Source organism: Zootoca vivipara, chromosome 6, assembly GCF_963506605.1.
Source record: "Zootoca vivipara chromosome 6, rZooViv1.1, whole genome shotgun sequence".
NCBI classification, from domain to species: Eukaryota; Metazoa; Chordata; class Lepidosauria; order Squamata; family Lacertidae; genus Zootoca; species Zootoca vivipara.
The window spans coordinates 71,890,500-71,915,732 of NC_083281.1; the positions used below are offsets into that span (position 1 = coordinate 71,890,500).

The 25,233-nt window shown below is 50.0% G+C and overlaps 2 protein-coding genes across 2 annotated transcripts; both read right to left on the reverse strand.

Annotated features, from left to right (window-relative positions):
* Window positions 1–75: 75 nt before the first annotated feature.
* Window positions 76–5,980, reverse strand: EXOSC6 (exosome component 6). The gene has a single exon (XM_035118797.2). It carries the CDS (start codon window positions 4,103–4,105, stop codon window positions 3,263–3,265), a length of 843 nt encoding a protein of 280 aa, XP_034974688.2. The 5' UTR covers window positions 4,106–5,980; the 3' UTR covers window positions 76–3,262.
* Window positions 5,981–6,118: 138 nt separating this feature from the next.
* AARS1 (alanyl-tRNA synthetase 1) lies at window positions 6,119–22,988 on the reverse strand. The gene is made up of 21 exons (XM_035118167.2): window positions 22,888–22,988; window positions 20,573–20,735; window positions 19,777–19,965; window positions 18,533–18,678; window positions 17,176–17,367; window positions 16,106–16,250; window positions 15,049–15,194; window positions 14,316–14,424; window positions 14,051–14,201; window positions 13,479–13,603; window positions 12,748–12,892; window positions 12,249–12,427; window positions 11,175–11,288; window positions 10,586–10,792; window positions 9,682–9,866; window positions 9,274–9,382; window positions 8,912–9,025; window positions 8,578–8,697; window positions 7,948–8,034; window positions 7,618–7,731; window positions 6,119–6,914 (listed from the first exon to the last, which is right to left on the reverse strand). Exons 2-21 carry the CDS (start codon window positions 20,714–20,716, stop codon window positions 6,729–6,731), a joined length of 2,907 nt encoding a protein of 968 aa, XP_034974058.2. The 5' UTR covers window positions 20,717–20,735; window positions 22,888–22,988; the 3' UTR covers window positions 6,119–6,728.
* Between the last annotated feature and the right edge of the window lie 2,245 nt (window positions 22,989–25,233).

Here is a 25,233-nt window from a genome sequence, read left to right on the forward strand (position 1 = left end):
GATGTGTTGCTTGCTGTCCTGTCTTAGTTACAGATTCACCATGTGCCAGACCAGGTTGATTGCTGCCTTTTATCATTTCTGAGCCTGATGTGTCTGCTCAGAAGTACATCCCATGAGCTTCAGTGGGGCTTCCTCCCAGGTATGTGGGCAAAGCAGCACAGCCCGAGTCCACAGCCCCCCAGATGTTGCTGGACTACAACCCCCATCATCCCTGACCATTGCCCAATCTGGCTTAGGGCTGAGGAGTTGTAGTCTGAAACTACAAAGCCACCAGGTTAGGAAAGGCTGCTCTAGACCCAGAAGAGAAACCCTGTGAGATCAGACACAAAGCCCATCCAATCCACGGGTGGGAACTCTCTGGTGTCCCAGATGTTGATCTCCCAGCTTCCATCAGCCTGGACCCACATACCTAATGGTCTCCAGAAGAATTCCCATTGCAGGTCTAATCCAGCATCCTGTTTGCCATAGAAGCTGGTTGGGTACTTCTGGAAAGCCCAGGTGACAACCAAAGCCGCCTCCTGCTGCAGTTTTCCCAGCAGGGACCGATGTTCAGAGGCATCCATGTGGTCCCTTGGACCCTGGAGGTGGCATGCAGCCATTGTGCCTAGTCGCCACTGGTAGGCTTTTCCTCCATATAGGACTTAATCCCTTCTAAAGGTGTTTGCGTTTTTGGCTCCCAGCTGCACAACCTGAAGTAGGGCTTCGCTTTCTGACTGTGCTTCGCATCCACTGACCCTGATTTCTATTACTACGATGATCCAGGGAGGGGGAACAAATATTCTGCAAAACCATAAATGTCCCCTGTGTAGATGGCTAGCTGCTTCTTTATTGTACCACTGGACAACCAAAGGCAGGAGTGATTACTGCAAGTACATTTTGCAAATATTTTTGAACTGGTCTGAAACTTGGCAACTGGTCGGCTTTCTCAGTCTTCTATAATAGCATTGGGCATGTGTGTTGCCTGTGAGCTTCGTAGAGGAGCTGTTCTGAGTTCAGACCATCTTCTTAAGAGATGGCACGTCCCCAGAGTGGTCTAGGAAACCCATCCACAAGATGCATGGTTTTATAATGTACTCAACCCAGTAACCATCTTTTCAGGACATTGTTGCACCGGACCAGCAAAAGATACGCATGTGACCTCACTTTAAACCTAAATATACCGGTGCTTATGTCAGTGCCAGGGTTTATTTCTGGCTATGCTAACCTGAACCCTAATCTAGTTTTGTGGGCACCTTTTGTGCTATTCCAGATTTTACAGAGTAGCTCATTTTCACGCTTCCTTTTCCCTGTTTACTCCATTCGTTGACACTCTGGTAAATTCTGGAGTCCATACACACACACACTACAGTAGTAGACTTCAACTGGTGGCCTGGGACCCAATGCTGAGTTACGGTCTGATCTAAACCTGATCACAGCAGCAGCGTTGTTTAGTCGTTCAGTCGTGTCCGACTCTTCGTGACCCCATGGACCATAGCACGCCAGGCACTCCTGTCTTGCACTGCCTCCCGCAGTTTGGTCAAACTCATGTTCGTAGCTTCGAGAACACTGTCCAACCATCTTGTCCTCTGTCGTCCCCTTCTCCTAGTGCCCTCAATCTTTCTCAACATCACGGTCTTTTCCAAGGATTCTTCTCTTCTCATGAGGTGGCCAAAGTATTGGAGCCTCAGCTTCACGATCTGTCCTTCCAGGGAGCACTCAGGGCTGATTTCCTTAAGAATGGAGAGGTTTGATCTTCTTGCAGTCCATGGGACTCTCAAGAGTCTCCTCCAGCACTCTTGAGAGGAGCACTCCGAGAAGGAGCAGCAGCGTTGCCACCGTGCAAATACATGGCAAGAAAACAAAACATGGGCTCTCAAATGTGTTTGGCTTAAAAGTGGGTTACTGAACTTGAAACTGTTGAAGACAACTGCATCAATTCCACAGTGAGAGTAAGAAGGAGAAGACATGAAAACAAAAAAAGCCTTAAGTTATGCAAAATAGTGTGTTTTAATTATAAAAAGAGACTTTATTACAAGTATAAACTTTTCTCCATGAAGAACAGGTTCTCAAGCCTTGCATATCACAAGATGCTAGTAGGTGCTAGTAAATCTGACCCAAGTATTAATGAGTCCATGTGCTGGAAGTGGCCACTGCAACTTGTTGCCAAATTAGCTAATCACACTCCATCTGCCTTGACCCCATTACCAGTTACTGGCTCACTTCCATCACCCCTGCAGGAAGAAACCATTTCAATCTTTTGGCTGACCTTTTAACAAGGGAGGTCACACACAATTTATTATGCCACCGGTCTGCAGAAGGAGATTTTACATAATGAAGATTAGCAGATGAGATGATGGGACTTGTAGTCCCAATAATATCTGAGGACACAAAAGTTGAAAAACACTGGAGTAATTTCAGCAACAAACATTTAGCCAATACAAAAAAAAACAACTTGCTGTATTTCCTAAGAAAACGCTGATTTTTAATTTTTTGTTTCTGTTTTAAAGCAAGGAGTTTCAGTGAAGTGGGGAGGAATGCAGAGAATGAGGTTGCCTTATTGACAATTGCCGCAATGCAAAGCACACTGATTTGGAAGGAAAATTCCTTTGAAATGAGGGTAACTTTCCAAGAAAGGAGGTGAAGAAGCAGGATGTGTGGATTAACCCATTTTGTTCCTTGACATTTTCAAAGTGTAGTATTTTTAAACTTTGGAATTTTGAAAGCAAACATAGCCGCCAACAACACAGGACTAATGAACTGGACTATCCCAAACTGATAGCAATTTGAAAACTCAGACCACGGTAGAACTTTGGATTCAACCAGCAGCAAATAACCCTTTTTGTTTTTCCTGAGACTCAGACTGTGGACATGCACCCACATATCATATATTCACAACATTTAAAGCACATTTTTTTCTCCCAAATCCCAGGAACTGGGTGAAAACTACACAGAGCAATAATTCCCGGCACGTTTAATAAGCTAGCTTTCTATGCCGGACGGTGGTGCGGTAGACTTTCGGAAGTGTCTCTCCCTCTCCGTCAAAGTTTCCCTCGCAAAGAGCGCGGAGCTGCAGAGATGGTCTCTTGTGGATGTGGCCTGCCCTCCAGGGAAAAAGGGGTCGGCTCGCCTTCCCTGGATCGCGACTGGGCCCTCCGTGGTTGCGGTTCCTCGCCAGGAGGCCAGGCAACTTCACTCAGGTCGGGTAAACCACGTTCAGATCCCGGATCCAAAACCACGACGCAGCCGAAGTCCAGAGAGACGCAGCCCGACAAGCTCCCGGATTTCAGGCGGTGGCGGCGGGAGGCTGGGCCGCGTCTGTGTCGGTCGGCGCTTGGGTGCCCGGCGCGGGTCGGCGCTTGGCAGCGCGCAGGAGGCTCTGTCGAAGCAGGGGGTAGAGGCGCTGGCATCCGTCGAGGCCGAGGCGCACGGCGTGCGCCCAGCTGTCGGGGGGCCCTCCCTCGCCGCTGCCTAGCAGCCCGGAGACCTGGTTGAGCGAGGGCAGGAGCGCCACGGTGAGGCGGGCGTCGGCGGCGCGCTCCTCGGGCTCGCTGGGCTGCAGGCGCCACTCTCCGCCCGCCGGGCCCGGGGCCCGGCACAGCGCGCACGCCGCCACCAGGTCATAGAGCTCCACGCCGGCGTCGGCCAGGGCCAGGCCCGCGGCGCACAGCGCGGCCGCCAGCGCCGAGCCGCCGTCCTGCAGCAGCAACGCGCTCACCTCCAGCTGCGCCCGCGGGTAGCGCGCCAGGCGCACGGCCGGCTCCAGTGCCTCCTGCAGCGCCAGCGCCAGCTCGGGCTCCCGCTCGTTGGGGCGGATGCGTGCCCCGCGCCCCGAGAAGGGCGCCCGTCGGAACTCGCACACCAGCCGCCCGCGGGGTTCGCCCGGAGCAGCCGCGCCCGCCCCACCGCCGGCTTCGCGCGGCCCGGCCACGGAGCACAGCACTTTGGTGCCGCCGTGGAGCTCCACGTAGGCCGAGCCCTTGGCCTGGCTCAGCAGACCCGCGCGGGCGAAAAGCGGCTGCAGCGCTGACGAGTCGCGGGTCGGAACCTCCGACGACTCGACGGGCGCGAAGAGCAGCGGCGTCTGGGACTCCTCCGGTCCCGGCACCCGGCGATGGTCCAGCGGCATGGTTTCGTCGGCTGCTGGCGCGCCGCGCTCCGGAAGGGGAAGAGGAAAATGTTCGAGGGAGGGGCAGGCGGAGGGAGCAGCAACTTCGCTTCCGAGCCGCTCGGGCGGTTTAGCGCCGAAAGAGCGCCGTGGCGGAGAGGGGACCTGCAGCCCCCGCCTCGCAGACGAGTCGAGGCAGGGAGAGTGCCTCGATTCCCGTACCCCACCAACTGTGGATCATCCTGCCTTGAGAAGGAAGCTTCCGGGCTCCCCGGTGGAGTCCAGCTCATCTTGGCTCCAGCCAGAAGAGCCGGTGGCCAGGGTGGAGGGAATTGTGCCCCAGCGCTATCCATGATTAAAGAGCCGTTTTGTATCAATTTTTTTAGTTTGGCAAAGAAATGAGCAGATTCAGGGCTCCTACAGTTTCTGATGGGTTGGATGGAAGCTGCGCGTGCCTTGGTTTTGGGGCGTCGCTCACACCGTGCTCTCCCTCTCCAACTGGCAACAGAGTTTTTACAGCAACAAACTCAGGATTTGCAGCTCAGAGTTCCTAGCATTTCTGACCAGCTGCGTACAGTTCTCCCCACTGTGTATCGCTGCTTACAAAGGCGCATCTTAGAAGTGGGACTCTAATTTATACAACAATAAATCTGCTTTAAGTATTTTAACAGCTTCTTTTTAAGCTTTCTAGGTTGTTTCACATTTGTTGACGCTCAGCAGCCTCGCTCACTATTAGGGAAATATCAGAGCTGGTTGCATACAGGCTTAAAGCAAGGTGCAGTTATGCTTTTTCTGCCTTTCTTCAGGGAAGAGGAAGGATGTGGGTGGGGAGCCTCCAATCTAAACTGAGCCCTCACTTATGCTCTGGACTAGCAGAAGCCACCAACCTGCATTTCAGCCTCCAAGATGTACATGACATTGCAAGTACCAGAGCACCACTCTGTGCAGCTTTACCCAGGACAGAGAAAGGTATTGTCACCACAGAAGCTCATGAGCAACTGGGCACAGCTGACCTCGCTGTCTTGGTCTAAGACCCCAAACTGCTTGGGCCGAGTCACCCACTGCCCCGACAGCCACATTGCTCTCCTCTTCTGGCCCAGATCAACGAGATGAGCGCTATGCACTATTTTATGAAGTCATGCCCTCTGTTACATTCTATTGGTGAATGGCAATCCCATTTTGGAGCTATGTCTTGCTATGGAACGGCCAAGCTGTCCCTACATCCCAGCTGCTACCATGGAACGTTTAGCCTTTTTTCTAGCGAGCAAACAGTACTTTTACACTGTGGGCCTGCTGCTCCTGTGTGTGTGGATGTATCAACCATTTCCAAAATTTATTATCCCTCTGTAATATGTTGTGCCACTGAGGATTTGTTCTTGCCATGTCAATGAGGCTGGAAATGGTTAATGCCAGGATGGCATTCATTCATCTGGCTTCCATGAGGCCAAATAAAACCTGGCGCTCATAACTCCATCCTACTCCCATGGCCAGGTGATCTCTGCTCCGTTAAAGTTTGCTTTCAGAAAAGATTTTGGCTTAGCATTATATATGAAGGGGGAATTGTAAATTACGATGAACAATAATTAAGCTCACAAGTTGGCTTCTTTAGCAACAAACCATCGTTTGCTGTAACCCACAACCCACATTTTGCACATAATGGTGAGCTGAGGTTCTCTGAAAGCAAGATATAAGCCAGGAGAAGAGGGGCAGGATGGCCCAAGCCCCATTTTGCTTGGGCTCAAGTGAGCTACTGGCTCAAGTATCCCTCTGGCACAACCGAGAAGGAATTTGCAGGTCTCCACTACCCCTTTTGGTTAACCACAGCCTACTGTGTCATCCAAACCAGTGACTGCAATTGGCAATAATGGAGGGGTTGATTTCCCCAAGCCAGCTTCTGAAGCAAGCAGCAACCATGTGGGAGGAAGGGGTGGGGTGAGCACCTGAGTGTGAGGCTGGCTAAGGCATGTTCCTGCTTACGCACTTCACACTAAACCGTGGTTTAGTGTAACCATTCTTTGGTTCCATAGCAACAAATTCACTTAAACACACATCTGTTCATTTATTCAGCACTGAACCTATTCTGATCAGAAGTCCTCATGCCAGGGCAAGTCTGCCCAGGTAAGGCTTTGCTACAACAGAGATTAACACTACGAACCGAAGCAAGGGTTACCCAGTTACAACGAAAGAGATTATAGCAGCCTTGATTGCTCACCCCCTGCACATGCTCACGTTACAGCAAATGCTTCAAGTGCTTGAGCATGGACGGAGGTGGCTGTGCAGAGCCCCATTCAAACGGTGCAACAGGAGCAGCACTGCAGAATTAAACTTTAGAATGTTAGGAAGCATCTACGTGTCCCAATGGCTGTGTGCAAAAAAGGAGGACACTCAGTTGGCAGCAGGCCCCTTGAGGCAGCTCAGTTATATCACCGTGATACAAGATCAGAACTTGTGCAGTCATGGGCTCTGGTGTCCTGTGATCAAGTCATCACCTTACAGGGCCACCTTGTTTGGTTAGTGCCCGAGAGGCTGAATTTAGAAGGACAATAATGTGCAGTCTTTGTCTCCACAGACATAACGCTAATGTAGAACTCCTAACCTATTGGCCAAGCAGCTCCCTTTTTGAGTTTGCTCCACAAGCTGGGGATCAGTTCTTCAGCTCACCCAGCTTGAGCTTGGCAAAGTCTGTTGCCAGCTTCAGGGCTTCTTCAAGGCAGTCAGTGTTCTTGCCTGTGGCCTGGGCAGAGAGGTCTTTCCCGCCCCCCCTGCCGTCCATCAGCCCAGACACCTGTTGCACCCATTCGCTGGCCTTGAGCCCTTTGCCAACGACCTCCTAAAAAAAAACAGAGACAGCCTGCATTAGAGTTCTGCACCTCTTGGTTCTGAGAGCTGTCAAGAATATACAAGATCCTGTGATGCTGTCAAGAATATACAAGATCCTGTGATGCTGTGCGTGGAGGGTGTCATTCTCATGTGGGCCCCAGAACTGAACAACTAAACAGCGTGTCCAGATAAGGGTAAACCAGGATAACGAGGGGTCTAGAAACCAAGTCTCATAAGGGAAGAGTTGGGGACTCTCCAATGACAAGGCTTCCAAAGTGCTTTGGATCGAGGTGAGCTGTCTTCTGAAGTGCCAACTTGGAGTACAAACTGAATTTTCTGGTTGGTGCACACTCCTTACTACAAAGCTTACAGACAAGAGGCCGGATTCTATAGGAGTAGGAAAGCTTCTGTATTTAACACCCTCCAAGGACAAAGAATATTGAGACCAGAGGTGAGGAACCTTTCTATTTCTCCTCTAAAGGCTCAGGGGGAAGTGGCTGGGATTGGGAGGCTCCTCACAGTTGAAGCAGAGCCTATTCCTCCAGCTACCCAAATACATCCACTGAAATTAATGAGCATGACCAAGTTTAGCCTATTAATTTCAGTGGAGCTACTCTGAGTAAAGCTTAGATGAATACCACCTTCTGCCTGGTCAGTTGGTACCCCAAGAGTGCTGAATCCCCACTCCCATCCCCAACCCACCGCGGGTCTACCTGAGGGACTTGGCATAAGCAGGTGATCTTGCTGGCTTCATTATCCACGGTGAACAGCATGGCTGCTGTCTGAGGTGAATGAGTCTTCAACAGCTTCAGAGATTCATTAAGTGCCTGCAGAAAGACACAAGTGTGGTTACAGAGAGCACGCGCTATGCACAGCCACATCCAGTTCTCAGATCTTTGGGGAATTTGCAGTAGATCAGCAATTCCCAGTGGTTTGACAGGAGCAACTTGCTTGCAGCCACAGCAAGTTGCGCAGATTCCCTCCTTGCCCAATGCACCTCCGCCTCCTGTGCAAAGGGCAACGAGAAGGGATTTGGGGGATACCTTTGCAGAAGCACCACTCTCCATTTCCAGAATGACCAGTGGCTGGTTGGGGTGAGCCTCGATGAGCTGCTTCGTCTTGTCCAGAACCTGAAGGAACAAAGAGAGATCAGGCTGCCTGTCAGGCTCAGGAACGCTGGTGATGGGAGTGGGGAAGAAAGGGAAAGCTCCTCTCAAATGCAAAGGGATGTTTCTTTCGTGTTGCAGAGAACAGAAAAACATAAGCAGCGTGTCAGGCATAAGGATGCAGGTGTGTGGAAATGCACACATTGCTCTTTGGCCAAGGCAAATACTCAAAGAGTGGCTGGCAGCAACTGAAATCTGGCAAAAAGATCTGCTGTGTTTGGACTATGCAGCAGATGTATGAGAGTTGGGTGGGTGGGTGGACCTCACAGTCTGCTCTGGTGGTCCAGGCTCTTCCCTCCAGAGAGAGGGAAAAGAAGCTGCAGGTGGGCTTAAGCAGTGGCTGGAGGCTAAAGTCACACAACAGATAGGAGCAGCCACATTTCCCTTTTAAAACAGTCTTAGCGAAGGGGCCCCCCTTTCCTGATCACTGCTTGCATGTGCTTTCAAAAAGGAAACACTGCCATTTCCACACCCCTTTGCCGATGACAGTGGGATGGGAGAACTCACTCGTTTCTGGATGTCTGCTTTGCAGGCACGGTCGAGGTCGTCCATCACCTTCTTCAGGGCTTTGAGGGCCTCTCGGAGTTCGTCTTTCTGCCACTGGGGAATGACGGAGACGGCCAGCACCTGCAACCAGAAGGCGGCACTGAAGCTACAGCCTACGTTTCACATAGGACAAATAATTTGTTGTGTTCCCAGCATGTTCGGTGCGGGTCCAGATGCCTTCCACATTTAAGAACAAAAGGAGAGCCTGCTGGAATGGGCCAGTGGCCTATCTAGTCCAGCATCCTGTTAGCAGTGCTCAGGTGACCCCACCTCTCCCCTCCCCCTGCTCTCGTACCTCGCCAAGGTCTGCGATCTCGCGCTGGACTTCTTTGTTGGGGGCGGTCTGCACCTTCACCTTGTCTTCCAGGTCAGAGAGTAGCTTTTTAAGGATGTCCACTTTCCTCAGTGCCTTGGGAAGAGAAAGGGGGTTCAGGATTTTGAGGTGGCATTGGAAAGAAACGGTGGCTTTTACTCTCCCACAACCATAGCAGGGTGACTGTGGTGTGTGCCCTGTGGTGTATTCTTGGGGCCAGACGGAGAAGGCTGCACAGCTGTACATAAGTGTCCAGGCCTGCAGGTCCCCAGCCCAGATGTTATTCCCTCCATCTCACCCACAGCTTGATCATTGCCCACTGCACCTGCTCACCCCCTACTCACCTTGTGTGCTTCTGCTCCGGTGACAGCCACTATGCGCCGGATGCCCTTGGCAATTGCTTCCTCGGACACAATGACAAAGTGACCGGCGTGAGCAGAATTCTGCAAGTGCCTGTGAAAATATCAGAGACTGAGAAATGCCACGGACATTTACAAGCATCTCCCGAGTAGGCAACTGAGGGAGCTTGACTTCAGAGAGAGGGGGGAAGATATGGGGATTTTGTTCTGGAAGGAGCGAGGCAGCCTCAGCTTTGGGTACAGGCCAAGATCCCTTTCGGCCAACCCTTTGCTGCGTGGAGTGGCAAGGAGAACAAGCAACAGGCACTCCCATGGGTCCACCATTTGGCAGGGCAGCTCTCTTGCTATGGATCTGAAACTCTCCTCCGTCCCAAGCCCTCCTGCCGGACTTACGTTCCCCCGCAGAACTCGACCGACGTCAGGGCACCTGCACCACTGGAGGGATCGGCCAGCATATCCTCGATGGGGATGCCGATTGAGACCACGCGCACGGGGTCAGGGTATGTCTCGTCAAACACTGCGCGGAGGCCCTGGATGGCTTTGGCAGCTGCCAGGGGACAATCTTTGGCATACACCACCTGGGGGACAGACCACGGGGAAGTTAAGGGCAAGGAAGAGCACAGGAAGAGTCTTGCTGGATCAGACTGCAGGCTAGTCTAAAACAAACATATGCACAGGTAAAAAGCAGGGGAAGAGTAAATGAAGCATGTGGGGATAATACTGTTACACCTCATAGGATTGCTGTAAGGATCGATGAGAGAATATAATGGGAAAATCAGAAGAGAAATGCTGTATTTTATTATTATGGCATTTGTTCTGTTGCAGAAAAGGGAATGGAAGAGCCCAGGCCACAAGTGAGAAGGAGCATTCTTTGGAAATGCCTGTTGTCGTGGCCTCTTGTCAAAGATTTGGAGGCTTCAAGAGCAGGACCTGCATGTTCTCAGCACCTCAAAGCAGCGGTGGGGAACCCTTTTCAGCCAGGGGGCTGCACTGACTTCTAGCAATCTTCCAGAGGCCACAAGGCAGCAGTGGGTGGGTCCAGAGGAAAGAATGGGCAGTGCAATGAACACAAATTTTACCTCCTCTCTACCCAGGGGAGCAGGAGTCCTGGTCACAGCACGAAGAACCATTTCAGCCAAGTGAGGACACCCCAAGAGGGGGCAAAGCAGGGCTGGGGAGGGTCCCAAAGGCCAGCTAGGGAGGTCTAGAGGGCTGCATTTTGTCCCTGGGCCCAAGGTTTCCTACCCATGAGACAGATGAACACGCACGCACCAGCCGTACCAAGTTCTCCTCCTACCTTGGCTTCCTGAATCATCTGATTCGCAATTTCTTCCGCCTTCTTGATTTCCTGGGTGGACATGGCTCCCTTGGCTGTGAAATCAAAGCGCAGCCTGTCTGGAGCCACCAAGGAGCCTCGCTGGTCGGCCTCGCCCAGCACAGCTCGTAAGGCAAAGTTGAGGATGTGGGTGGCTGTGTGGTTGCTCATGATGGGCCGCCGCCTGGGCTGTGGGGTGAGAGGAGGAGACGGAAGTGAACAGAGAAGGGAGGAGGAAAGAGGAGGCCGTTCCCCCTCCTCCCTCTGCACTAGTGGCCAAAAGCAGCGGGGACCAGATTGTGGCCCACCCACCAGCTTTGTTCAGGGCTGTGGATTTGTGGAAGAAGATGGGAGGCGGCCCACTCAACATTTGCATTCAATATCCAGGCTGGTTTTTATTGCTTCTTTTGTTTCTTATATTTTATTTCATTGCACCACAATTTGAATTCTAAGGAATGCAATAAAACTCAGTGTGTAAGAAGCAATAAGAATGTAATGAATGACTGAATGCATAGAAAGAGTGGGATTCTAGTCTGAAACACCTTTGACATCAAATGCACGAGCCACTCACCTCATCGACGTACAGCCGTACAGTGTCTCCCACCTTCAGGCTCCCATAGACGGTGCCCACGTGCAACACGTAACCTCCGCGCACTTGGACATTCTTCACCGTGAACTCTGTCTTCTGAAAAAACCAAAGGTAGACAAGAGCCGATGATGGGCAAAGGGAGTAATGGGAGACCAAGGCCAGGGAAGGGTGGCAGAAACGCACTGGATTTTAAATAAAAAAAATTCCTTCAGTAGCACCTTAAAGACCAACTAAGTTTTTATTTTGGTATGAGCTTTCGTGTGCATGCACACTTCTTCAGATACAGTGAAATCCTCAGTGTATCTGAAGTGTATCTTCAGTGTATCTGAAATCTTCACTGTATCTGAAGAAGTGTGCATGCACACGAAAGCTCATACCAAAATAAAAACTTAGTTGGTCTTTAAGGTGCTACTGAAGGAATTTTTTTTATTTTACTTCGATCCAGACCAACACGGCTACCTACCTGTAACCTGGATTTTAAATGCTTATGATCGTGCTGCTTCTCCAACACAAGTCTACAAACCGACTCACGAAAGTAAAAAACATCAGTGACATTTTAAAAAAAATCATGTGAAAACTTACTATGCTTATAAAAGTGTAAAAGAAAAAGAAAACAGATGCAAAAATGAAAACAACAATCAACCAAAGAGCAGACATTGTTTTCAAAAGGGGAAAGAGCAGAAGCTGCACTTGTAAACACCAGAAATCCTGGTGAAGATGCTCTTGCCTCGGCATCTAGAGGACTGCGTTGGCGACCTGACACGCTTGGAGTGCATTCAACACATTAAGTGCCGACACATAGATGGATCTCTCCATGGTCACCACCCTCTCTATCTCAAACAACTGACACAGACTTTCCAGACCAGGCAGGTTTACCAAGGGACACAGATATAGGGAAGGTTGGAGTGCTAGATTCCAGATCGCACTGCGATCCTCTGCCACTATTCTGGGGCAAAATAAGGCAACATGCCACCAATTTCAAAAGCCCCCAAAGCCCTTCCCACCACGAGACTCCGAACCCCAAGGCTCCCAAGCAGGCTGGCGAGCCCAACGTACATCCTCACTGCCTTCATCCTCCTTGACAAGGTAGCCTTCGTCGTATGTCTGCCCGCCCTGCTCAGCGTAGAAACAGGTGTGGTCCAAGACAACCCCGCACTCTTGGCCCGTTGACACCTCCTCCACAAAGGCCTTCTCCCGGCGGAGGGCTTTGACAGTGGCCACCGCACTACTGAACTCTGCACGTCAGAAAAGAAAAGTGGGAGTTAGCAAAGCAAGAGCCCCTTGCCTGTACCATGACCCTTCCCCTTATAAACAGTCACAAAATTAAACAGAGAAGAAAATTCTGAACCGAAATCTCCTAATGTCAACTTACCCACAAAAAAATTTAATAACAAAAAAAACCCCTATCGTTTCCACAGCAAGCTTTTTGGTTCACATTCCTCAATTACTAATGCGTTTTAGGTATAAAAAGTATTGACAAGCGAGTTCCTTCTAACATGTTCCAACCCATCAAGAAAACAATGTGCTGGACGAGAGGGAGCTACTTAGAACCCACCATAACTGCCACTGGGGTCCGATGTGTAGTTGTATTTCAGAGAGTCATCTGTGGCCTCCAAGCCCCTGGACCGGAGTTCTTCAATGGCGTAGATGTCCAGCATGATGAGGTCTTCATCGCCACCTCCCTTGCCCTGAGACTTGAGCTGGGAATGTAAGCAAATCGAGGGTGAAAAGCAGGCCAAGAAGCCCTCGGCATAAAAGCAACCACCTCAGGTACGGGCAACCTGTGGGCCTCCAGATGTTATTCAACACCAATACCCATCAGCCCCAGCCAACATGGGCAGCTGTCAGGAATAACAAAGATCTGGAGGGCACACAGTTGGGGAAGGCTGAGCCCAAAGCTGCCTACCTTGGCAGGCAGCTGCCTTCCTCAAGGTCCCAGGCAAAGATCTCAGGCAGCCTTTTTATCCAAGCAATGTCCTGCCACCCTTCCAATTCCTGGCTTTTGAGGATATGAATTGCATGCTACAAATGCTGCTATCACCCGCCCTTTCCTGTGCAAAGCTGACCAATGGAAGCTGGAGTAGAAGGTGGTAATAAGCAGGAATAGAAGTGCCTTGTGTGGAGTGACTAAGAAATCAAAGAGCCAACTGGACAACCAAAACCCAATGCAACTGAGTGGACCGATGCCTGCCTGCCTGGCTCTGCTTGTGCCTCTAGCTGTCTACATATGATGTTTATCTTCATCAATACATATACTGTGCTCAGTTGGCGATGGCCAAGCCCTACCTGGGCAGACTTCCTCTCCTCCTCAAAACCCTCCATGTCCACCTTCAAGCCTTTCTCTTCTGCAATGAGGCCGGTCAGATCCACAGGGAAACCGTAAGTATCATAGAGCAGCCATGCAGTGTCTCCTGGAGGAGGAAAAGGATTGCAGAAGAGTTAAACCCACAGCACAGCTTCTGATCAGCTCATGCTCCCTGTTGTGGGGTTTCTGCAGGTCTCCTTACTAGGGAAATGATTCTCTCCCATTAACCCGCTCCTTGCAAACACACAGGGCTAGGGGAAACAGGCAAAGCCTTGCCCTCACTTCGCCCCCAAGGGAAAGGAGGGTTGTCCTCTTGTGGCCTGGCCCAGCTCTGTACTGTAAGCGGGACCTGTTTCTCTCCATCCTTCAAACCACCAGCTTCTACTTAAGGCTCAATTCATCACAAAGCTTGCAGTGAGAAACTGGTATTCTCCTCCTGCCCCACCCAATTGGACCGGCCAATGAGTTGACTTTCCCCAAGCGGCAGGCGGCTTGGCTCACTTCCTCGCATCAAAGCCATTTCCACGCAGGGGTTGCTGGCCTTGGGCCATACCAGGAATAGTCTTGCAGTCTCCCAAGCTCTGAATCTTCCTGTCGAGGATGCGGCGCCCTCTGTTCAGCGTCTTCAGGAACTGCACCTCCTCTTCGTTGATGACGTCTTTCACCATCTCAGGGTCTTTCTTCAGCTCAGGGAAGGCATCGCCCTGAGAGTAACAGGCGCTGTTAGCTAAGCGAAAGCAGCTCCCTGGCTCTCTCCCTCCCTCCCAAAACCTGGAAGCTTCAAGAGCAAAGGAAAGGGGACAGGACTACAGATTTACCAGGGACTGCACCACCACGTCTACCAGGCCAGCAAAGAATCCCTTGGGGGCGTTGAGTTTCTCGTGGGCGTAGCGCACAGCACGTCGGAGGATGCGCCTCAGAACATACCTATCCAAGGGGAGCAGAAGGCAGAGGCTGGAATTAGTGGCGCCCTACACTCTGGAAAACACATCAGGGACCCCCAACTTTTCACACCACAAAGGACACTTCCCACTCATCCTGGGCCTCTAACCCTTGTTTCTCAAACCTGGGTCCCAGCTGTTGTAGGACCACAACTCCCATCATCCATGGCCACTGGTCCTGCTAGCTAGGGATGATTGTATTTGTAGTCCAACAGCCAGGGGAGCCAAGTTTGAGAAACACAATGTGAATCCACACATAAACTAGGATCCCGTCCTTCCTGATAAGACCAAGGGCTCCTAACACATCGTTTTGTCATCTTCAGACAACCAACCCATATCAGGGTAACCCCATTCCCACAAGACAACAGGCCAGATTCGGGGTCCCAGGTCAGACAATGTGGCAACAGAAGGGAATGGATGGGGGCTAAAGATGCGGAAAGGGAGGGCAGCCGCTTCTCGCATTGACCACTCAAGGCAGTTTTCCCAATCTGCCTATTGGCAGGGTCGGTCCTGACCATGACTTTCAACCCTAATCAGCTTAGCCACAGATGCTACATCCTTTCTTACCCAGCCCCTCACCACAAAAGCTCCACACAGCCCACTCTCTCACCCCCTGCCGGTGTTATCAGGCCTTCCACCGTCTGAAAGGGCCACTGTGATGGTTCGGGCGTGGTCAGCCAGGACACGATAGGCCATGTCTATGCCATCAGCATCTTCCTCCCCGACCCGCCCAGTGTAGGGCCTGCAGCCAGTGCCCTACAAGGAAGAAGGCATGTAGGTGACATCCAAGAGATGGGAGAGAAATGAAATGGTTAAGGAATCAGAGCAGGTCTAGGAGATTACAGGCATTACGGGTTTTTCTTCTAAGCTGCTCTGACCCTTTGCTTATTACAGTTCTCGCCTCATAATCAAGCTTCTCTGGGCAATGAAATTAAAAGTACACGTCCGACAGAACCCCATGTCAAATAGCAGCATAAAAATTCTTTTTATAAAACCCCAAACCACCAATATCAGGGCAGAGATTAAAACAAATGCAGCCACAATCATATAATCTCACAGAGAGCTACAAAATCATCCTCTCTGAGCAGCAGTGGGAGATCTCTAACCCACAAGGCTAGAGTTGGCCCATGAGGTTGCTTTGGCCAAGCCACACCCACCTGAGACCTGGCATCAAATGAAGACAGGTAAAGAGATGCATCCCTGCAGAGCGCCGGGTTTGCAGGCACCACTGATCAGCTGAATGCCTCCTGTCACCTGCTGCCACTGTGATGCCAGGTGACTGACCCTGCCCACCTGTCAAGTTTGGGGGCAGGAGAGGTAAGGCTCCAGCCCACCAGCCAGATCCAGATCCTCAGTTCAGTTACAGAGCTAAAACATACAATGTAATGCCACCAGGAACTGGAGAAATTGAGGTGTTAGTATAAATTTTAGAAGATCTGCGTATATTAAAAAAAGACGTTTGTCCCGGGTCAGTCAGCCACACATGAGAACAGAGGAAAGCTACCAGGAGGCAGATAAGAAAATGCTGCAAGTTGTGAAATTCAGTGGGAGGAAGGTGAATGTTGTTATGTCCCTGAGCCAGGAGGACCTCAGGGCACTGACAGACACTCCATTTCGAGAGAATCCACATATTGACAGATTTTCTCGCAGTACATCTGGGCAGATACCTTCTGGATAGCTTCAAAGTAGGGCACGAAGAGATCTGTGTCGTAGTTGGACATCTTGTTCTGAAGCACCGACACCAACCTCTCCAGGCCCATGCCCGTGTCAATGCTCTTCTTGGGAAGAGGTTTCAGGGTCCCATCAGCCTCTCTGGTACAGGAGAGAGGAAGAAAAACGCTCCATGATTCACCCAGAATAATGCAAACAGAGGGCTGGTTCAGAACCTTAATAAGCAGAGAGGTGAATGAGCCTATCGCCTGCACTCTCATCCCATTCACTCAAGCATGGAAATGGATCAAAGCATCTCCGCTGATGACTGTTTCCCATTTCACCCAAACCAGGAATTTACTCTTAAGAGCTCTGGAACAAACCTGGAGATCAACCCAAGCTCAAACCACGTCTTCATATCCAGGCTTGTTCCAAAGTTGCTCATCATAGTTCTCCTGGTTTGGATGAAGAGGTCTACAACCAATTAAAGTAACAAAAAGTACAGCCCAAATGGGAGCTTCCCTGGTTTCGGAGCATCCTGTCACAGCCTATGCAGAAAATAGCAACACAGAACCCTCCCTCACACAACCAACAAGTATATGGTTGCCCTACTGTAATGAATGAGGAGAGGCTGTTTTTTCATATAATATTTATATATTATTTTAGGATCTGTCCCTAGCATCTGCTGTTTTTGCTGAAAAGATCACGACAAAATTCTTAGGACTGAAAGGTGAGGAATAAATAGCCACTATCCAGGCCATTCATTATGTTCAACACCTAAATCTGTGAAGACAGGAAAGTTTCCTCACTGGATGTGGAGTCCAGCATTACCTGCAAAGCAGGGGGAGAGGTAACACACCACAGGTGAAAGGCATCAAAGGGAAAGAGGAAGCTGCCTTGAACAGAGTCAGATCACTGGTCCATCAAGCTCATCTTGTTTCTGGTGACTGGCGGTGGCTCTCCGGGATTTTTTTTGGCAACCCCACCTGGTCCCAGGATTGAACCTGGGACCTTTTGTAAGAAAAGCACCTGCTCTGCTACTGCACTGCCACCATGCTACAGGAAAGGAAAACAATTCTTGCAGCACCTGTTGTACTGTATGAACACCAGGTTCCAAATCTCCAGCACGTTGGGATCATCTTGATTGACGAGATGGGCGGCATCCCGGCCTCCAATTCGATCGTAGTGCATCTCGCTGCAAGGTCCACATGGCCCAGTGTCTCCCATTTCCCAGAAGTTATCCTTCATGCTGCCCGGAAGAATCCTACTCTCTGCCAAACTGCAAAGAAGGAAATGGCCAGTAATGCAAGGAATTCCACAAGTTACAGATTCCTTGAACAGGCAACATGGAGGAGCCATTTGAACTCTGACTTACTCAGGTAACGTCATCTGAAAAAGTATCACTGTCAGCTTCATCACGTTAATGAACCTTCAACTCTGGCTGCATGTGGAGGCCACACTAAACTATGGCTTAGCAAGATGCAAACAAGCCTAGCCTTCTCCCAGACTCATGCCCCCACTCCTTGGTCAAAAAGAAAACCCCCCACTTTTGACTGACCAGAGTTTGTTGTGTCTGAACCTTGAAAACTATGGTTAATCTTAACTATTATTTTAAAATCATGGTTTCTGAAGTTGCCTTGTTTAAACTAGCCACAGTTAAGATTAACCCACAGTTGTAGGTCCAGACAACATGCCAAGCTGCAGCTAATCTGAAGTGAAGGTGAAAGCTTCCAAACCCCTCCTCCAGGCCACATGGGGAAAGATTAGGCTCATTCGCAACCTTGCTCAAAGGTAAGCATGAAGTCCAAACATAGCCATTGACTAGAAGAGAGAAGCATAGATGCATGGAACTGTCGAGTTGGAAGCGGACCCAAGGGTCCTCTGGTCCAAGTCCCTGCAATGCAGGTATCTCAGCTAAAGAATCCTGGACAGATAGTCATCCAACCTGTTGAACAGCTCTTACTGTCAGAAAGTTATTCTTAACCTTTGATTTGATTCCATTGGCTCGGTTCTCTCCCCCCCCCCTTTCTGGAGTAACAGAAAGGCAGCTTGCTCCATCTTCTAAATGACAGCCCTTCAGATATTTGAAGATGGCTCTCATGTCACTTCTCAGTCTCCTCGTCTTCAGGTTAAACATACCCAGCTCCCTCAACCATTCCTCATAAGGCTCATTTTCCAAACCCTGTATCATATTGGTTGCCCTTGAAATTCAGGTCATGGCAACGCTTGGAGACATCAAAAGGCATTTTATAAACAGGATTTCTGGATTTCTGCTTGATTTCTTTGCCCCCTTTGTTTTTTTGTGGAAGACACCAAAGAAATCCTGGGATCATCCTGATGGCCATTCTCCTGCCATTCAGGGAGTGGGTGGCGAGTGCAATTCCCAGTCTTCAAGGCACATAAAGGCAGCTTCTTCCTGCATCCTTTGGATGTCCCAAACTCACCCTAGATCCAGCCAGATTTGCTTGCAATCCAAGTCTGGTTGCAGACCAGCGGCTTCATTCCCACCAAAGTATGTGACATATAGCCTCTCAATAGGGATGCCAAACTCTTTGGTGAGCAGGTCCAGGGCAAACTTGCAAGCCAGCTCCTGAGTGGAAGAAGAAAACAGGGCTGGGAAGGTCTTGACATGGAGAATGACATAATAACTTCTTTGACGAGTTTCAGATACGAGCCTTAAATTCTACAGCATCCACTGCCAGCCAGAACACCGAATCAGTGATGCTCCTGTTCTTACAGTGGCCAATCAGATGCTTGTAGGAAACCAGCAGGTTTCAGGCACCACTTCTGATTGTAGGTTGGCGACACACATGGCAATATTCCTCCACTGAAAATATTCTCTATTAAAGAGGCAAGTTGTTAGCCTAGCATTCATCCTGATGTGCTAGTTTTCTATGCACAAGGATTGTTTCCCCCCTTTCATGTGGAAGTATTCAATCATGTATCTAAGCATACACCTAGATCCTGAAGTAATACAGCCCAGATACTGACCACACCAGAGAAAAGAACTTGCAGCTGCTGTGCAGGAGACTGAGGGTGGGTAGGGTGAGCTGGCCAGGATTTCTAAGGGGAAGGAGACCACTGGAAGGGCAGCATCTATGCACTGCAGTTCCCTGTCTACCCCCAATTCTTACCTTCTTCCTCTCACTGGCCACCACCCACTCATTAAGGCCCAACCTTTTTCTTAGCCCTCTGCTACTCCAACTGTTACCAAACCATTCCTAATTTGTCATAACAAACATTTCAACCAGCATAACCTCTAGATGTACCGGTATGATCTGCCAGCAGCAGCAGCAGCAGCAGCAGCAGCAGCAGCAGCAGCAGCAGCAGCAGCAGCAGCAGCGTGTGAATGGCTTTAATTTTAAAATACAGTGGTACCTCTACTTACAAATAACTCTACTTACGAATGTTTTTACTTACGAATGGAGCTCCGTCCGCCATCTTGGATGCAGTTTAGATAGGATTTTTTCTACTTACGAATTTTTAGATAGGGTTGCTTCTACTTACGATTTTTTTCTCCCAATGCATTCCTATGGGATTCAACTTACAATTTTTTTCGACTTGCGAATGTGCATTCGGAACGCATTACATTCGTAAGTAGAGGTACCACTGTATGTGCATTTGCTAAGCATTTTACCAGCTGGTTACCTGCATTTGTACAGGCAAAGGCCACCGGCAATGCCCTCACCTTGAAATAATCTCCGAAAGACCAGGAGCCCAGCATCTCAAAGAAAGTGTGGTGGTAGACGTCCTTGCCAACGTCGTCCAGGTCATTGTGCTTCCCGCCAGCCCGGATGCACTTCTGAGTGTTGGCTGCTCGGGTCAGCTTTGCCATGGGGTGAGAGGGGTCGATTGTGTTGAGGAAGATGGGCTTGAACTGGGAGAGAAGGAAGAAGAAGAAGAAGAAGACTGCCTTCAGCTCAGCCTCTAGGCAGAAGAGGGACTTCAGGCAAACGTGCCAACAGGGACCCAAGAGATCAAATGACACTTCTGTCTGCTTCAAACCTACAGCTGATCAGTGCCATTGGTCAACGCCCCTAGTCCTAGGCATGTAAGAGGGAGTGGGTGGCGCTGTGGTCTAAACCACTGAGCCTCTTGAGCTTGCCGACTGGAAGGTCGGCGATACGAATCTGTGTGACAGACGGAACTCCCATTGCTCTGTATCAGCTCCTACCAACCTAGCAGTCTGAAAGCATACCAGCGAGAATAGATAAATAGATACTGCTGCAGCAGGGAGGTAAACGGCGTTACTGTGCGCTCTGGCACTCTTTACAGTGTCCCATTGCGCCAGAGGTCATGCCAGCCACATGACCTGGAAAGGCTGCCTGCAGTCAAAAGCCGGTTCCCTCGACCTGCACCCCATAATCTAGTTTGACTGGACTAGTTTGACATAACTGTCTAGGGGTCTTTTACCTTTACCTAAGACAGGGGAGGAAACTTTCTCCAAACAATTTGTAATTCTACAAACGTTTGTCGTGTCTGACCTGATTCATGCCGGCGTTGGCAAAGAGCAGAGTCGGGTCATCCATGGGGATGGTGGCTGAGGAGTGCACATAGGTGTGCTGGTTCTCCACAAAGAAGTTGATGAACCGTTGGCGGATCTCGCTGGCTGTTAACGTCACCTCCATCTTGGGATCACCACTCACACTGGGGAGAACAAAAAAAGGGGGTGGGGAGAGAAAGCAGTTCAAGGCAATGCTGAAAATCCTATATAAAACACCAGCTGGAGCAGCTCAAGTTAGAATTCAGATCTCAGCAGTTGCCGCCAAGGCATAGCTGCCAAGTTATCCCTTTTTTTTAAGGGATTTTCCCTTATGCGGAATAGGCTTCCTCGTGAGAAAAGGGAAAACTTGGCAGCTATGCGCCAAGGACATCCTCCAATGGCTTCTGGCTAGAGGGTGCAACCCTGACACAATTCAAGGCAGCCTGGCCATCAGTCACCAGGCAGCTTGGTTCCTAGCTACCCTGGAAGAGGGGAGGTTTTTCCCATGTTAATCTCTAAGGTCAACTAAAAGCCCTCACATCACAGCTTAGTCCAGCCTCAGGCAGTGCTACTTATGAATTTACATAGGCCTCATCTGCAGTATACATTTAAAATAGTCTTATATTAGCAACACATGACTTCTCTCAAAGAATTCTGGGAACTGCAGTTTGTTAAGGGTGCTAAGAGTCACTTGATCCATCTTCCCCTCACAACAATCACCAGAGTAGTTTAACAATGTGCCCCTCTTCCCAGAGAACTCTGGGAAATGTAGTTCTGTGAGGGGAATGTGGTCCAAGATCTCTCAACACCCTTAATGAACTACAGCTCCCAGGATCATTCGGGGGGGGGGGGAAGCCATGACTGTTATAAGACATCACTTTAAATGTTGTTTTGTTTGTTGTTTTGTTTTGCAAAAAAGGCCATTAACGTACTGTCCATTCCCTATTTTCTTTGTAAAAACCACTATGGGAGAGCAGTTCTCCAGCCCAGAGAACAAAAAACAGCAATTGGCCTATGGCGGCTGCAAGGCCTTGGTAAGGCAGCCCCTTCTACGCAGGCACCCCTGGCTGCTCCTTGCGCCCTTTTGCCACATTCATAATGCTGCCACCACACATCTGACTTCTGTGTAGCAAGAGGGCCAGAAAGAAGCACAGCAACTATGGGGAAGGGAATAGCTATCTGGAAGAAGGACAGAGAAAACAGATCTCACCCTTGATCTCTGCTGCAATCTGGCAAATGCAAGCAAAGCTAAACACCTCTCCAGGCTATCCCAGAACCACCCACAAGGTGCCTGCGGAACTCACATAAAGGCCTGCGCTTGGAGGGGAAGGTGAATTCCTAGCCAGGCTTATCAGCTAAATCATACTACAGAGTTGGAAAATTCCTTCCAATACTACAACCAGGCATGACCAAAACTCACCCATAAAATCCTTCTACAGAAGCACATCAGCACTGCCCTATCTCTGTGAGGCAAACTACTACCCTACTTCCCATTCTTACAGGGAACCCTTGAAGGAAAATAAGAGAGACCAGAGCCTACACAAATGGCCCCAACCACAGTGGACCACCAGACAGATGCCAGAATAAAAAACCTTAATTTACCGGGTGAATACAGATGACCAGGCGCCCTGCATCAAAATCTAACCGCAGCACCACCGCGTCAAAACTCGGCAACCTAGTTGCCTCTATTGGCATATCAAGCAGCAAGGTGGATCCTGACGTCCCACCCCCTCCCTAGAGATCTGACCAGGTGCACAAGTGCAGCTGGACTCCTCTTGCTGGGTTGGCAGGAGAAGGGAAGTGGGACAGCTTGCCAAAGGGTAGGTGTGTCAGAGGCGATGCCCTGGTGACTTTTTGCCTTTTTGGCAAAGGCTGCCTTTGCCAACCGGGTGCTGGGGCCGATGGGAGTTGTAGTCTAAAAAAAGAAATCTGGAGGGTCAGTTAGCAAAAACCAGACAAATGCATAATTTCTCTCGCTCTGTTTGTATGTGTGTGTGTGTGTGTGTGTGTGTGTGTGTATACACCCACCAACCCACCCACACCCTCCACTCTGACACCACAGAATGAATGAAGTCACTGCTGGCTTCAGAGACCCCGTCTCACGGGCCAGGCAGCTGTGCCTCAACTCAGGGCTGTCACCCCACGCCAGAACCATGAACCAGACTCCCAGAATCCCCCGCGGCTGTGGCCCTCAGGCAGCCCCAGAAGACGCAGCAGGCGGCGGGCAGCGCGGCCTTCCAAAAAGCGAAGGATGAGAAAGACCCCTCAGCCCCCACTCCTTCTTCAGCCCCACTTCCAGCCCAAACGCCTCCGTACCTTTCCTGCCGCTCTCCAGTCAACCTTTCCACGCGGAACCGGAGCGACACTCTTCCACTGCACACCCAAACCTTCTGCGGGTTTCCCCTCCCTTAACCCCGCCCACCCCGTCGGCCAATGAGGCTCAATAGCCGGTCTGCGGGTGCTCAACGCGGCTGCCCGTCAACGTCACGAAGCGCGGCGCTAGCGAGGCGCGGGGGCTGATGCAACGGCTCTGAAACCGCAGTCACGTGGCTCCCCGGGAAAGGGCTGAAGGCGGCGAGGAGGCCGCCATTGTGGGCAGGGCGGACCCTGAGGGGTGTGAGCGAGGGGGTGTAAAGCAAGACGTCGCTGGTGGAGGCTGTTCCTTCTGCGTCTCCTGCCTGATATTTAGGAAGGCGAAGAGTCGGACACGACTAAACGACTAAACAGCAACAAACATGTCTGAGTGGATCTTTCTCCTCCTCTCCTCTGCACCCTCCAAATCATCTCTGCAGGGTTGAGAGACCTCCCAGAGAAGATTTTGGGAGTGCACAGGGGCAGGAGGGCTGCTGGTCCCTTCCAACTCTACACTTCTGTGTGATTCCTATTGTGTGTTGTGCAAAGGTAGGGCAGGTCCACGAGAGCATCCCAAATGGTCCGTTGGTTCTCTTCAGAGCACTACTGAGGTGTATCATGCTCACCAGAGGGCGTCCTTGCCCTGTTTGAATAAAGCAGGAGAAAGCAGAATTTCTAGCATAAGCCCCCCAGACTGTTGAGATGGGCATCAGGTACCCAAGTGGCGTTGGCACTTCCTCATTCATATGCTTTAAAACGTTTGTTGACTTTGGGTAGGAGATGTTTTGAAATCCCTTCTGCGTGCAAAAAAAACTGTCCAAATTTGATTTTGGGGGCAACTGCCTCCCCCTGTTCTTTTCCTCTGATTCCAGTTGTTCACCAGAATAAGAACAGAATGTGGTTGCTTCATGCCCAGCCTGGCCCTTCAGATTCAGATCTCAGCCTGGGACTGATCCACCCAGCACGTTTCATGCACTTGCAGCAGTGTAGGGCAGGACGTCTTTGCTAGCTCTCTTCATGACCTGGGTTGGTCCTTGCTCCTGCAGAAAGCCTGTGTGTATCAGGCAATTCTTTGCTGATTGGAATGCACAGTGGGAGAAAAGTTTCAGTGCTAAATGAGTGTTTGGACATGGAGGATGCCTCCATTGTGGAATGCAAAACACAAAAGCTTCAAGGCTTCACCTTGGGAATGACAGAAGGCCTTTGGGAGGAGAGGAATCTCTGGTCTTTCTTGGATTCACTAGTTACAGGTAGGTAGCCGTGACATAAGGGTCCGGTGACTTCTGTTTCAGTGTATCTGAAGAAAGCTCATACCTATGACAAACTTAGTTGGTCTCTAAGGTGCTACTGGAAGGATTTTTTTTTTTTTTTTTTGGATTCACTGTGAGGGTCGGTGCTCACCAGCCCTTCACTTCTAATGGAAATCCATTTGCTTTAGGACCACCATTTCCGGACAGAAAACATACACAGCTGGCTATGAAAGGAGAACAATCTTTAGACAGCGAGAGACTCTGGGATCATCCACACTTCCCTTTGCCCCACAATTTCTTCTGTTTGGTTTATAGGCAGGGGTCTGAGAGGTTTTTCTTTTGTCCCACTGCTTTCCTTGGGGAGACCCATGATTTACCGCTGAATCAGAACAAAGTCAAGCCGTAGAAAACCCAGTTGATGCTAATTCCCATTCAGCAATAAACCACAGGTTTTCCTGGGGAAAGCTGTGGGACAAAGGAAAAACCTCTCAGACAAATCTGAGGGACAGTGTGGTTGAGCCCTGTGTGCCATCAGGAGTACATGCCTGCTTTCTATCTATGGCGTGTTCTATTTATTTGTTTATTCACTTCATAAAATTTATGCACCACTTGATTGTAAAAAACCTCAAAGCAGTTTACAATGAAAATAAAACATTAAAATTATCAGTAAAAACTACCCTTCCAAAAATGTCAATAAATAAATAAATCAGCAATAAACTAAAAAACATGCATCAACATTCTACATGCCTGGACAGGCTTACCTAAGCAAAAAATTTTCAGCAGGTGCCGAAAAGTGTACTGTGAAAGCTCCTGTCTCGTGTCAATAGGCATGGAGTTCCAGAGTATAATGGAGCTCTGCATGTGCTCAGATACGTCAGGGGCTTTGGCAGTCCTGTTGCTCTCCCAAATATACTTTTCCTATAGCCTACTGTTGTCAAGCCTCAGAACGTTGCATAAAATATATGGGCAAATATTAAGAAATGGGTCCTCAAATAGATGTTTAGCTCCAAAGTGGGTTCTGGGTCTGAAAAGGTTGAAGATACCTGGTCTATACATTTTC